The following is a 16010-nucleotide window of genomic DNA, read 5'->3' on the forward strand; positions in this document are numbered from 1 at the left end:
ATGGCGTAGCAGCGAGCCATGAAGAATCCGGCCACCATCTCTTTGGGTGAAAATCCTCATGGGGCCTGAGAGGAAGGGCGGATGATATGCTGCATTCATATGTTCTGCTGCTTTCTGTTGTAATTACTGCTCTGAAAAATAATCATTCATGATAGGAATATTTTCGGCATCAAATACACGAGCAAAACCAACAAAAACATACATTTGTGCTATTTTGTATGTGACAGCGGGAATGACGCTGAATGCGTCCAGATCTTGGCACGGGTCCCTCATGGCCAACTCCTCATGCGGCCACAATATGACAGAGTGGGAGGAGCTTATGGACAAAATGTACACATACTTCTACCTGCTGCTCTTCATACCAGGACTGCTGCTCAATACCATTGCTTTGTGGTTCTTCTGCAGACAGAATAGGTAGACTCACACACACACACACACACACACACACATGCACACGCATAAATGTGTTGGACATTTCTTTTACAGTACTCTTTACAGTATTTTGTGTGTGTTTGTGTGTGACAGGAAGAAGATCAAGACGGTGATCTTCATGGTAAACTTGGCCTTGGCCGACCTGGTCCACATCCTCTCTCTGCCACTCAGAATCTATTATTACTTGACGCATACGTGGCCCTTTGGACACATCGTCTGCTTGCTCTGCTTCTACTTGAAGTACCTCAACATGTACGCGGCTATTGGGTTTTTGGTAAGCAACAACTGTGAGAATGATGTATGCAGATAATAATAATAATGCTGAAGTGACAATAAGCAATATATTAGGAAGTCGGCAGTGTGGAACATTTTGGGTACTTAAAGGGGAACATTATCACCAGACTTATGTAAGCGTCAATATATACCTTGATGTTGCAGAAAAAAGACCATATATTTTTTTAACCGATTTCCGAACTCTAAATGGGTGAATTTTGGCGAATTAAACGCCTTTCTATTATTCGCTCTCGGAGCGATGACGTCACAACGTGACGTCACACCGGGAAGCAATCCGCCATTTTCTCAAACACATTACAAACACCGAGTCAAATCAATTCTGTGATTTTCCGTTTTTTCAACTGTTTTCCGTACCTTGGAGACATCATGCCTCGTCGGTGTGTTGTCGGAGGGTGTAACAACACGAACAGGGACGGATTCAAGTTGCACCAGTGGCCCAAAGATGCGAAAGTGGCAAGAAATTGGACGTTTGTTCCGCACACTTTACCGACAAAAGCTATGCTACGACAGAGATGGCAAGAATGTGTGGATATCCTGCGACACTCAAAGCAGATACATTTCCAACTGGACTGGACAGATCAGCTTTCAGGAAAAAAGAGCGTATGAGGGTATGTCTACAGAATATATTAATTGATGAAAACTGGGCTGTCCCTACTCTCAAAGTGCATGTTGTTGCCAAATGTATTTCATATGCTATAAACCTAGTTCATAGTTGTTAGTTTCCTTGAATGCCAAACAAACACATACCAATCGTTGGTTAGAAGGCAATCGCCAAATTCGCCCTCGCTTTCTCCCGTGTCGCTGGCTGTCGTGTCGTTTTCGTTGGTTTCGCTTGCATACGGTTCAAACCGATATGGCTCAATAGCTTCAGTTTCTTCTTCAATTTTGTTTTTGCTACCTGCCTCCACACTACAACCATCCGTTTCAATACATGCGTAATCTGTTGAATCGCTTAAGCCGCTGAAATCCGAGTCTGAATCCGAGCTAATGTCGCTATACCTTGCTGTTCTATGCGCCATGTTTGTTTGTATTGGCATCACTGTGTGACGTCACAGGAAAATGGACGGGTGTATATAACGATGGTTAAAATCAGGCACTTTGAAGCTTTTTTTAGGGACATTGCGTGATGGGTAAAATTTTGAAAAAAACTTCGAAAAATAAAATAAGCCACTGGGAACTGATTTTTAATGGTTTTAACCCTTCTGAAATTGTGATAATGTTCCCCTTTAAAGAAATGACTATGGAGTCATTGAAGATGATGGCTCACGCATTTGCATAAGGTGCCAAAAAAAAGGGTGTAATACGTCCAATATGGTGCAGTGTGTATGGGATCACCTCACAGTTTTACACGCCAAAGTAAAGTTAAGACATATCAACTGAGTTGAATAATGTTAACACAGAAGTAAATAGCAACCTTATTCTGGATATCAGTCGGGGCACAAACCGTCTGTTGCTTCGGATTTAAAAACTCATTCCATGAATCCAACTCTGAGATATTCAAAAGTTTTGTTTCCATGATTTTCGCGCGGAAATTCTTTCCATCCAAAAACCTCATCCGCCGGTGTTTCTTTGCATCCGACCTGCATCTGCTCCGATACATTTTTGGTAGTTGCGTCATGTTCGTAGCTCAATCTAAGATAATTTATTGATGCTGTCTGCTATTTAAAATCAGCGTAGCCATTATAGATGTAATATCTGTAATCTGTGATCAGATAAAACAAGTTGTAATGGCTAGTGTGATGTCATAGGTCAACCGGAAAAGTAATTCAGTTATTCGCGCTAAAATTAAATAAGCAGTGTGTACACTGTAAACCCAAATGCTCAAAATAATTAATTAGAAAAAGTAGTGTAAACTTAAAAAGTTGTTAAAAGTTGTGCTTACTTAAAAATGTTGAGTATGAGTAATGACGGAGCTATATATATATCTACATCTATACATATTTAAGAGTTATTTCTTTTAGTCATATTTGTAATAGCTATTGGTTACCAGTTGTACTCTTTCTATTTTTTCTCCATCTCGTGTCCGCAAGTGCATTGTGAGTTACCTTGACTTTAGGAATGTGAGGAGGAGAGATACTCCTTTTTCCTTACCTCATCCTGTCTCAGGCTAAAGTAGAACAATAGACATGTGTATTCATTCTGGAGGGTGTGGGCTCTTGACATATTGAAGAACACAGCACTTCCGTAATGTTTTCAGATCAACTTGGCTACGCAATTGAATGTGTTGTTCTCTGCTGGTCTCTTTCCAAGCTTTGAAAATATATTACAAAATACCTATCTGTTCTGGTGATCATTCAAACTCAGCTTGTGTCATCAAAAGAACTTGGGATTGACCAGTAACTTAAATTCCCTTGGAGGAACATCTGGTCTAGCGCGACAGTGTGTATATATAAATTATTACATGCATGCATGCGCGCAAGCACACGCACACAGTGCTTTTATTTTGTAGCATTTGCATGCACTTCCTCTTCAGGCAGCAGACAGGAGGAGGAACATTATTGAGTTGGCTTAATTGGTAAGTTTAATTCAATTATAATTTAAAAAGTACATTAAACATAAATTCCAAATATTTACAATCTGATGTACCGTATTTTTCGGAGTATTAGTCACTCCGGAGTATAAGTCGCACCGGCCGAAAATGCATGATAAAGAAGGAAAAAAACATATATAAGTCGCACTGGAGTATAAGTCACATTTTTTGGGGTAATTCATTTGATAAAACCCAACACCAAGAATAGACATTTGAAAGGCAATTTAAAATAAATAAAGAATAGTGAACAACAGGCTGAATAAGTGTACGTTATATGAGGCATAAATAACCAACCGAGAACGTGCCTGGTATGTTAACGTAACATATTATGGTAAGAGTCATTCAAATAACTATAACATATAGAACATGCTATACGTTTACCAAACAATCTGTCACTCCTAATCGCTAAATCCCACGAAATCTTATACGTCTAGTCTCTTACGTGAATGAGCTAAATAATATTATTTGATATTTTACGGTAATGTGTTAATAATTTCACACATAAGTCGCTCCTGAGTATAAGTCGCACCCCCGGCCAAACTATGAAAAAAACTGCGACTTATAGTCCGAAAAATACGGTACTCAAATATTTGAGTTTATGAACTCAAAAAAATATGTGGCAGCTGATTGCCTCACTTTTTTTGAGTTTTGCTTACTTATTCGGGTTTACAGTATACGACCAATTTAGTGCATGGAAACGTAGTGAGCGATTAGCCTTGATAAATCACACCAAGTGTGCTAATGATTAAATTAGCCCCTCCTCCTCTTAGTATCCTCTGTGTTCTGATGATCATATAATGAGCATATTCATGAAAACAGACACGCCAAATAATTGAACCCCTTACTTAAGAGACACAATCCTCTGTGCACAAACCTAGTATTGATTGATTGAAACTTTTATTAGTAGATTGCACAGCACAGTACATATTCCGTACAATTGACCACTAAATGGTAACACCCGAATATGTTTTTCAACTTGTTTAAGTCGGGGTCCACGTTGATCAATTCATGGTATAGTACAGTGTTTTTCAACCTTTTTTGAGCCAAGGCACATTTTTTGCGTTGAAAAAATTTGGAGGCACACCACCAGCAGAAATCATTAAAAAACGAAACTCAGTTGACAGTAAAAAGTCGTTGTCGCAAGTGCTGTATATGAATTCAAACCATAACCAAGCATGCATCACTATAGCTCTTGTCTCAAAGTAGGTGTACTGTCACCACCTGTCACATCATGCCCTGACCTATTTGGAGTTTATTGCTTTTTTTTCTGTGTGTAGTGTTTTAGTTCTTGTCTTGCGCTCCTATTTTGGTGGCTTTTTCTCTTTTTTTGGTATTTTCCAGTAGCAGTTTCATGTCTTTCTTTGAGCGATATTTCCTGTATCTACTTTGTTTTAGCAGTCAAGAATATTTCAGTTGTTTTTATTCTTCTTTGTGGGGACATTGTTGATTGTCATGTACATTGTATATTTGCTCCACCGTAAGTCTTTGCTGTCGTCCAGCATTCTGTTTTTGTTTACGTTGTAGCCAGTTCAGTTTTAGTTTCGTTCCGCATAGCCTTCCCTAAGCTTCAATGCCTTTTCTTAGGGGCACTCACCTTTTTGTTTATTTTTGGTTTAAACATTAGATACCTTTTTACCTGCACACTGCCTCCCGTTGTTTCCAACATCTACAAAGCAATTAGCTACTGGCTGCCACCTACTGATATGGAAGAGTATTACACGGTTACTCTGCCGAGCTCTTGACAGCACAGATACTCAACAACAACACATCATTTGCAGACTATAATTACTGGTTTGCAAAAAATATTTTTAACCCAAATAGGTGAAATTAGATAATCTCCCACGGCACACCAGACTGCACCTCACGGCACACTAGTGTGTCGCGGCACAGTGGTTGAAAAACACTGGTATAGTAGATCAGCTCTGCGTGTGATATCAAGTTTGAATGTGCAAACCGTTAGTAGATCAGGCCTTGAATGGCTGTTTTTTGGTTTCTTTTCCAGACGTGCATCAGTGTGCAGAGGTGTGTGTTCCTGCTCGACCCCTTCTCCACACGAAGGTGGAGAAGCCGCTATGACCTTGCCATCAGCGTGCTGGTGTGGGTGCTGGTCGGTCTGGCCTGCTCACCTTTCATCGTCATGCGAGCCAGCAGCAGCGCCTCGAACACCTCCATAACTTCTCAGCTTGTCTTAAACAAGTCCGCTTTTCTGCACGTCACCCAGGAGCCAGCCCGCTGTTTCAAAGACTTGCCCATGCGTCAGGTGCCCCTCCCCCTGGGTGTCACCTTGATGGTGTTCTGCGAGCTGTTTGGTTTCTTGATTCCGTTGGTCTGCATTAGTTACAGCTCTGTCTGCATCAGCCGCTCCCTCTACCAGAACTACTCGCAGGCTTCAGGCAACTCCTCCTTACGTCGCATCTCCTCGTTCACCTCGGCTGATATCAACCAAACTAACGGGGAGAAGCGGCATGCCCTGCGGATGGTGCTGAGCTGCTCCATTGTGTTCCTGTTGTGCTTTGCTCCGTACCACATCAACTTCCTGCTTTATCTAATGGTACAGCAAGGTCTTGTATCACATTGTGCCTTCAGGCTGGCTGTACGCCAGTTCCACCCAGTTTCTCTGTGTCTGGCCAGTCTAAGCTGCTGCCTTAACCCTCTGCTCTACTACTTCCTCACCGCAGAATTCAAGTTGCACCTTAGCAGGCGCACCTTGTCTTCGACCAGCTCCCACGCTCCGCTGACGCGCAGACTGACGAATTGTGATGGTAGCTCTCCACACAGAGGCTAGAGTGGTCTTCAACCTGTCAATCATCATTTGAAAGTAGAACGCCAAATAGTGAGAAGGCTAAACAGGGCTGGGTGAAACGGCAACAAAAATAATCATGATTCATTTTATCTAGGGATGTCCGATAATGGCTTTTTGCCGATATCCGATATTCCGATATTGTCCAACTCTTTAATTACCGATACCGATATCAACCGATATATACAGTCGTGGAATTAACACATTATTATGCCTAATTTGGACAACCAGGTATGGTGAAGATAAGGTACTTTTTTTTTTTAATTAATAAAATAAGATAAATAAATTAAAAACATTTTCTTGAATAAAAAAGAAAATAAAACAATATAAAAACAGTTACATAGAAACTCGTAATTAATGAAAATTAGTAAAATTAACTGTTAAAGGTTAGTACTATTAGTGGACCAGCAGCACGCACAATCATGTGTGCTTACGGACTGTATCTCTTGCAGACTGTATTGATATATATTGATATATAATGTAGGAACCAGAATATTAATAACAGAAAGAAACAACCCTTTTGTGTGAATGAGTGTGAATGAGTGTAAATGGGGGAGGGAGGTTTTTTGGGTTGGTGCACTAATTGTAAGTGTATCTTGTATTTTTTATGTTGATTTAATAAAAAATAAAAAAAATAAAATAAAAAAAAACAATACCGATACCGATAATAAAAAAAACGATACCGATAATTTCCGATATTCCATTTTAACGCATTTATTGGCTGATAATATCGGCAGGCCAATATTATCGGACATCTCTAGTTGTAAGTAATTTGTGCATTGAACTATGGCGTGTGACTACTACTACTGTTTTTACTGTTGTTATATGTATTTACGAAACCTGCTTTTGCTGGCCTCGTATCCAGATCGCTTTTGTAGAAGAGATTTGAATCTCACTGAGTTTTTACCCGGTTAAATAAAGGAAAATGAAAAAAAAAGAAAAGTCAGATCTCGTAAAAGTCTGTGCTATTTCACTGCACGAGTGCACGGCGAAGCTGCAACAGAATGGCGGTGGGGATTGCTGGACGGCTGATGGAGGCACCGTTCTGTGGCAACGCCATTACGCTTATAGTTGAAATCCCTAGTTCTAGCTCTTCCACAGGGTCTGGCGTGTGACTTGCAATTATCTTCCAAAACACTAAAGGTTTACTAAGATCCAAACACCACACACTAAAGAGCGTGTGCAATCTATAATACGTATATAGTATATATATATGTATATATATATACTATATATATACATATATATATTATATATGTATATATAATATAGTACGTTAGTGGCCGTGTTGCTTGCAATTCACTAAGACTGCATGTAAAATTGAAAAGTGTTGCAGATTGTCTTATTTAAATAATAATATTGCATGTACTATACCTGGCATCACCGCAGAGACACTCTCATTTACTGCGCATTCATGTCAGGGCCGGCCCGTGGCATAGGCCGTATAGGCAAATGCTAAGGGCGCCGTCCATCAGGGGGCGCCACGCCAGTGCCACAAATGTTGGAGAAAAAAAAAAAAAAAAGTTGGTACTATTATTTCTAAATACAAAAAATAATCCCACGTTAATTAAAATGCAAAGTAAAGCCTATTTAATAGAAATATTATTTGTTACAACATTACGCCCCCTCCCTTCCCGTATCATGACTCTTTTTGGACGTCACCACATCAAAAAATCAACACAAGATGTCAAAACGGCCAAAACTGTCAGGTGCCCAGGGAAGAAAAAAGAGAAAAGAAGAGGAGGAGAAACGAGAAAAGACAGAGGTAGCAGGTAGGTAACGTTAGCCTACATGAAATTATTTGTCTGTTACAGAATGTGATAGTAACCTGGCTTTTCAGCATTAAGCTAATGTTACATGATTCGGCAATTGCTAATCAATAAATAGCTAGTTCTGTTTTAACGTCGGGTTAATATTGTGGAGGGGGCTCAATTGTTATGGAAAATAATAATGTAACGTTAGGTAATTACAGTACTCCCACCCAGGGGCGCCGAAAAGAGGGGGTAAAGGAGACGGATTCTAGGGGCCCGTGAAGTAGGGGTGCCCAGAGAGGCCCCTAATGATGATGAAATTATAATACAGAAAAAATAATGACACTGTGTTGGGGGACCTGTAAAGATTCTTTTCATGGGGCCCAAAATCCGTAGCGGCGCCCCTGCTCCCACCTTACATTCCTCAGGGACATTTGTATTAGATCTATTAAGCAGGTGTTTTTTGTTTACATTGTTATTGCCTTCTGGTTAGCTAATGTTTGCCCTGCAGGTAATAGTCACTTTTCCACCCCTTTATATATTAGGTATAGTTGTAAGTAAAAAAAAAAAAGGTCAAAGACAAAGCTATTCGGGTTCTTGTGAGTATATACACTTCACTGCCGATGTGGGGGGGTGCCACCTAAAATCTTGCCTAGGGCGCCAGATTGGTTAGGGCCGGGCCTGATGACTGCGGTCCCCAACTTTTTAGAGCCAAGGAGCGGTTTAATGTCAGACAATATTTTCATGGGGCAGATAAATACAACAACATAAAAATATGTTTTGTACAATGCCAAGTCTGTACATATAAATCCACATGATGTTAAATACATACACTATATTGCCGAAAGTATTTGGCCACCCATCCAAATGATGAGAATCAGGTGTCCTAATCACTTGGCCTGGCCACAGGTGTATAAAATCAAGCACTTAGGCATGGAGACTAGAGATGTTTCCATGCCATTTATCGGCCAATAAATGCTTTAAAATGTAATATCGGAAAATGTCGGTATGGGTTTTTTTATTATCAGTATCGATTTTTATTTTTTTATTTTTTTATTTTTAATTAAATCAACAACAAAAAACACAAGATACACTTACAATTAGTGCACCAACCCAAAAAACCTCCCTCCCCCATTTACACTCATTCACACTCATTCACACAAAAGGGTTGTTTATTTCTGTTATTAATATTCTGGTTCCTACATTATACATCAATATATATCAATACAGTCTGCAGGGATACAGTCCGTAAGCACACATGACTGGTCCACTAATACAGTGGTTCTCAACCTTTTTTCCAGTGATGTACCCCCTGTGAACATTTTTTTAAATTCAAGTACCCCTAATCAGAGCAAAGCATTTTTGGTTGAAAAAAAGAGATAAAGAAGTAAAATACAGCACCATGTCATCAGTTTCTGATTTATTAAATTGTATAACAGTGCAAAATATTGCTCATTTGTTGTGGTCTTTCTTGAACTATTTGGGAAAAAAAGATATAAAAATAACTAAAAACTTGTTGAAAAATAAACAAGTGATTCAATTATAAATAAAGATTTCTACACATAGAAGTAATCATCAACTTAAAGTGCCCTCTTTGGGGATTGTAATAGAGATCCATCTGGATTCATGAACTTAATTCTAAACATTTCTTCACAAAAAAAGAAATATTTAACATCAATATTTAAGGAACATGTCCACAAAAAATCTAGCTGTCAACACTGAATATTGCATTGTTGCATTTCTTTTCACAGTTCTTTTTGACAGACATTTAAAAAAAAAATCTCACGTACCCCTTGGCATACCTTTAAGTACCCCCAGGGGTACGCGTACCCCCATTTGAGAACCACTGCACTAATAGTACTAGCCTTTAACAGTTAATTTTACACATTTTCATTAATTACTAGTCTCTATGTAACTGTTTTTATATTATTTTACTTTCTTTTTTATTCAACAAAATGTTTTGAATTTCCATCCATCCATCCATTTTTTTTTCTTTTTCTTTTTTTTCTTTTTTTAATTTATATCCAGCATCAGACATTCCTATCCATTACATCATATTCACATAAATCATATATCTATTGTCTGCCCTGAATGTCAAAATATTTTTGTTTATATCCCACCCATACCACCTACCCCCCCCCCCCCCCCCCCCCCCAAAAAAGAAAGAAAGAACAGAAAGAAAAAAAAGTAATATCTACAAATACATCGATTAAATAAACAGAGAAAAAAAAGAAAAAAAAGAAATAATAATACATTAATAATAATAATAATAATCAGAAATAAAATATAAACAGATACATATATATATATATATATATATATATATATATATATATATATATATATATATATACACACACACACACATACATATATATAAATATACTGTATATATACTGTACATACATACACATAGGGAGTAATCCCTTTTTTTTTTTTTTTTTTGCCGTACAATCACTAATTCGAAAAATTAAAGTCAGGTTTATGGGGCGTGACATAGTTGACCCAATTTTCCCAGTAGAGTAAATTTCTCCAATTTATAATTAATAAAGGCAGTTATCTTCTCCATTGTATATATGTCCATTGTTGTTTCCATCCATTGCTTCAAAGTTGGGCTCTCCTGGGATATCCATTTCCTAATAATGGTCTTTTTACAAGCCACCAGCAGGATATTCATTAAGTGTTTATCTTTCTTCAGCCAGTCCTGAGGTACATGTCCAAAAAACAAAGTTTTACTTTCGAGGGGTATTTCACGTTTGAAAATATCCTGTAAAGCTTGGTGTATCTCTTTCCAATAGTCCTTTATGGTGGTGCAGTCCCAGAAAACATGGTAGTGATTTGCATTTGAATTTATTAATTTTTTTAAAAAGGACCTTATCTTCACCATTCCTGGTTGTCCGAATCAGGCATGATAATGTGTTGATTCCACGACTGTATATATCAGTGTTGGTAATTAAAGAGTTGGACAATATCGGGATATCGGCAAAAAGCCATTATCGGATGTCCCTAATGGAGACTGTTTCTACAAACATTTGTGAAAGAATGGGCCGCTCTCAGTGATTTCCAGCGTGGAATTGTCATAGGATGCCACTAGCAGTGACGTGGACCGCAGGTGAGGCGGGGTCTCACCTGCCATCATGGAAAGAAAAAAAATGTAAAAAGAAAAAAAAATAATTAAATTGTTATATGTGATTATACTATAAAGTTATTTTATAGTATATTATAGTATTATACTATAAAGTTATTTTCCATTTAACTTCACCAGTTTTAGATTATTTTTATTAAAAATCGCTGAATTTTCACATTTGCCGTTCAATTACTGAGAAGAGACGGTGCGGTAAATATACAGTATATATACATACATACATATACACATGTGCCAGTTGAGGCACGTCACTTAGTTGTGCCTCACCATGGATTGCGGACTCGGCTAACTGCTGGCCTGCTGTGCAGTGAGACCGTATTGCTATATGAATTATATTATACATTTCCATAGTTTAGTTAGCTGAGGTATATAATGTACAGTGTATTTTGTCAACAACTGTATGTGTGTAAAGTATTTATTGTGCTGAGCAATCATAAAACTGCTGCGAAGACGCACTGTGTGAGGCTCGCAGTAATCCCGCCTCCTGGTGCCGGTTAATGCACCCCCGCCGCAGAATGCACCCCCCGACGGGAGCGCCACACCAACCTAAGCCCATCCCCCAAACCCTCCACGTGCAAGACCGAATCCACCCAAAAAAGGCACTTAAAAAGAAGCCAAAAAGTGCAAAAACAACAATGCTCGCGCCGGAGGAGCCGTGAACGACTGCAGGGACACAACATTAGGTACACCTGCAGACTGCAGTACGGATTTCTTATTTCATTCATTCACAACTCCTCCAACACGAACACCACAGTTCCCGCAATTATAAGTAAAGGTAAGACCATAATAACGTTTTTTTAATTAAATATGCTTTTTTGTGTGCTACAGTTTGTATGTGTAAAGTGTAGTTAAAGTAGCAATGATTGTCACACACACACTAGGTGTGGTGAAATTTGTCCTCTGTATTTGACCCATCCCTTGATCACCCCCTGGGAGGTGAGGGGAGCAGTGGGCAGCAGCGGCGCCGCGCCCGGGAATAATTTTTGGTGATTTAACCCCCAATTCCAAGCCTTGATGCTGAGTGCCAAGCAGGGAAGAATGCTGGCATGAGCTTTTAAACATAACCCGTTAACTGCTGCCAATCAAATGGTGAATAAGATACTCTTTAGGGTTCTATGTTTGTAAATCTGACTGTGATGAAGTCAGTGCCTCACCAGTCATGAACCTCACCGCACGTCACTGGCCACTAGTGATGGGTTGATGAGGCGTTTCGACAAATTGCAAAACTGTATTGATACTGTGTCGATACTGTGTCACTAAATACTGACATCTGCTGGACATTAAAAATCCCTACAGGCAACCTATGGACCGACTCAACTGACAGTAGAGGTATATATATATATCAGTGTTTCCCACAGATTCATTTATTTGTGGCGGCCCGACAAGAAAGAATTACGTCCGCCACAAATTGATTTTTCGGCTTTTGACTCGGTCGACCGCTCATAAAAGCAATGGGACTGTCTGTGAATGTTGCTTGTAGTTACACCTCAGGTGCAGTAGGTGGCGGTAGCCTACTATGCACTACGCAATAGCACTTAATTCACCTGGTGGGCCAGAAGAAGAAGAAGAAGAAGAAGAAGAGGGACGGAATCAAAATACTCGCCGGCTACTTTTCATAATGATGGCGCTTCCTACGTTTCTACCTCAAACGTCCAAAAGCTGCTGAAAGCCTTGATCAGGGCCGGGCCGTGGCATAGGCCGTATAGGCAAATGCTAAGGGCGCCGTCCATCAGGGGGCGCCACGCCAGTGCCACAAATGTTGGAGAAAAAAAAAAAAAAAAGTTGGTACTATTATTTCTAAATACAAAAAATAATCCCACGTTAATTAAAATGCAAAGTAAAGCCTATTTAATAGAAATATTATTTGTTACAACATTACGCCCCCTCCCTTCCCGTATCATGACTCTTTTTGGACGTCACCACATCAAAAAATCAACACAAGATGTCAAAACGGCCAAAACTGTCAGGTGCCCAGGGAAGAAAAAAGAGAAAAGAAGAGGAGGAAAAACGAGAAAAGACAGAGGTAGCAGGTAGGTAACGTTAGCCTACATGAAATTATTTGTCTGTTACAGAATGTGATAGTAACCTGGCTTTTTAGCATTAAGCTAATGTTACATGATTCGGCAATTGCTAATCAATAAATAGCTAGTTCTGTTTTAACGTCGGGTTAATATTGTGGAGGGGGCTCAATTGTTATGGAAAATAATAATGTAACGTTAGGTAATTACAGTACTCCCACCCAGGGGCGCCGAAAAGAGGGGGTAAAGGAGACGGATTCTACGGGCCCATGATGGAGGGGTGCCCAGAGAGGCCCCTAATGATGATGAAATTATAATACAGAAAAAATAATGACACTGTGTTGGGGGACCTGTAAAGATTCTTTTCATGGGGCCCAAAATCCGTAGCGGCGCCCCTGCTCCCACCTTACATTCCTCAGGGACATTTGTATTAGATCTATTAAGCAGGTGTTTTTTGTTTACATTGTTATTGCCTTCTGGTTAGCTAATGTTTGCCCTGCAGGTAATAGTCACTTTTCCACCCCTTTATATATTAGGTATAGTTGTAAGTAAAAAAAAAAAGGTCAAAGACAAAGCTATTCAGGTTCTTGTGAGTATATACACTTCACTGCCGATGTGGGGGGGCGCCACCTAAAATCTTGCCTAGGGCGCCAGATTGGTTAGGGCTGATTCATGTTATCATGAATGCGGCGTTTTGCTATGTTTTAAAACATGCAGGAGACATGTAATAATTTTTATGGGCATTTGAGATTTTTTTATTCATATCGCCAAAGGTGCGCTCATTTTAGAGAGGCTTCACTTACTCCAGATCAAGACGCAAAAAATGCATACTTAGGGGAGGTTTTTTTCATATAAGAAATATGTTATTATGTGTATTTTATGTGAAATAAACAAGTGTCATTAAAAAATATTAAATGAGACATAAATGCATAAAATAAATTTGTTGTAATAAGTCCTTAAATCCCTTGGCAGCTATAAAATTATAAAACAATGTTGCCAAATAGATATGTCTACAAACCCCGTTTCCATATGAGTTGGGAAATTGTGTTGTGTAAATATAAACGGAATATAATGATTTGCAAATCCTTTTCAACCCATATTCAATTGAATGCACTATAAAGACAAGATATTTGATGTTCAAACTCATAAACTTTTTTTTTTTTTTTTTGCAAATACCGGTAATAATTAATTTAGAATTTCATGGCTGCAACATGTGCCAAAGTAGTTGGGAAAGGGCATGTTCACCACTGTGGTACATCACCTTTTCTTTTAACAACACTCAATAAACAATTGGGAACTGAGGAAACTAATTGTTGAAGCTTTGAAAGTGGAATTCTTTCCCATTCTTGTTTTATGTAGAGCTTCAGTCGTTCCACAGTCCGGGGTCTCCGCTGTCGTATTTTACGCTTCATAATGCGCCACACATTTTCGATGAGAGACAGGCCTGGACTGCAGACGGGACAGGAAAGTACCCGCACTCTTTTTTTACGAAGCCACGCTGTTGTAACACGTGCTGAATGTGGCTTGGCATTGTCTTACTGAAATAAGCAGGGGCGTCCATGAAAAAGACGGCGCTTAGATGGCAGCATATGTTGTTCCAAAACCTGTATGTACCTTTCAGCATTAATGGTGCCTTCACAGATGTGTAAGTTACCCATGCCTTGGGCACTAATGCACCCCCATACCATCACAGATGCTGGCTTTTGAACTTTGTGTCGATAACAGTCTGGATGGTTCGCTTCCCCTTTGGTCCGGATGACACGATGTCGAATATTTCCAAAAACAATTTGAAATGTGGACTCGTCAGACCACAGAACACTTTTCCACTTTGCATGAGTCCATCTTAGATGATCTCGGGCCCAGAGAAGCCGGCGGCGTTTCTGGATGTTGTTGATAAATGGCTTTCGCTTTGCATAGTAGAGCTTTAACTTGCACTTACAGATGTAGCGACAAACTGTATTTAGTGACAGTGGTTTTCTGAAGTGTTCCTGAGCCCATGTGGTGATATCCTTTAGAGATTGATGTCGGTTTTTGATACAGTGCCGTCTGAGGGATCGAAGGTCACGGTCATTCAATGTTGGTTTCCGCCCATGCCGCTTACGTGGAGGGATTTCTCCAGATGCTCTGAACCTTTTGATGATATTATGGACCGTAGATGTTGAAATCCCTAAATTTCTTGCAATTGCACTTTGAGAAACGTTGTTCTTAAACTGTTTGACTATTTTCTCACGCAGTTGTGGACAAAGGGGTGTACCTCGCCCGATCCTTTCTTGTGAAAGACTGAGCATTTTTTGGGAAGCTGTTTTTATACCCAATCATGGCACCCACCTGTTCCCAATTAGCCTGCACACCTGTGGGATGTTCCAAATAAGTGTTTGATGAGCATTCCTCAACTTTATCAGTATTTATTGCCACCTTTCCCAACTTCTTTGTCACGTGTTGCTGGCATCAAATTCTAAAGTTAATGATTATTTGCACAAAAAAATAAAATGTTTATCAGTTTGAACATCAAATATGTTGTCTTTGTAGCATATTCAACTGAATATGGGTTGAAAATGATTTGCAAATCATTGTATTCCGTTTATATTTACATATTAACACAATTTCCCAACTCATATGGAAACGGGGTATGTATTATTTTTTCATTTCTAACTGTCCAAATATGTTGACGCACACTCTCGTCTGTCCATCGTTCATCAATGTGTCGCAGGCACTGATCTTGCAGCCGTGTGTGCTGAATAAAACGCAGAATAGTGTGCGCATTGTGCGGTTCCGTGTGGATAATAAAACATATTTGTGATTTGTGTCATAGGAACACGACGGGCCATTACTCTAATGTTTTTTTTTTTTTAAATGTTTTTCACAGAACATGAAGTTATTGACTTATCAATGTAAATATTTCTGTGGCGGTCCAAAACCTATGTATGGTTAACACTGGTTTAAACGCACGGCTTTAGAACCATTCTTTTTTCTTTTTTGTATTACCGTATTTTTCGGACTATAAGTGGTAGTTTTGTTCATAGTTTGGCCGGGCTCCCGT

At 39.2% G+C, this 16010-nt stretch overlaps 1 protein-coding gene across 1 annotated transcript in view; it reads left to right on the forward strand.

Moving 5' to 3' along the window:
- Window positions 1-16010, forward strand: part of LOC133575077 (uncharacterized) — a 44936-nt gene that overhangs the window by 7652 nt on the left and 21274 nt on the right. The window contains exons 2-4 of the mRNA XM_061927533.2: window positions 228-414; window positions 526-706; window positions 5259-6036. Of these exons, the coding sequence (XP_061783517.2) occupies window positions 233-414; window positions 526-706; window positions 5259-6036 (1141 nt within the window). The 5' untranslated portion in view covers window positions 228-232. The remainder of the gene's footprint in view (window positions 1-227; window positions 415-525; window positions 707-5258; window positions 6037-16010) is intronic.

Source organism: Nerophis lumbriciformis, linkage group LG35 (assembly GCF_033978685.3).
Source record: "Nerophis lumbriciformis linkage group LG35, RoL_Nlum_v2.1, whole genome shotgun sequence".
NCBI classification, from domain to species: domain Eukaryota; kingdom Metazoa; phylum Chordata; class Actinopteri; order Syngnathiformes; family Syngnathidae; genus Nerophis; species Nerophis lumbriciformis.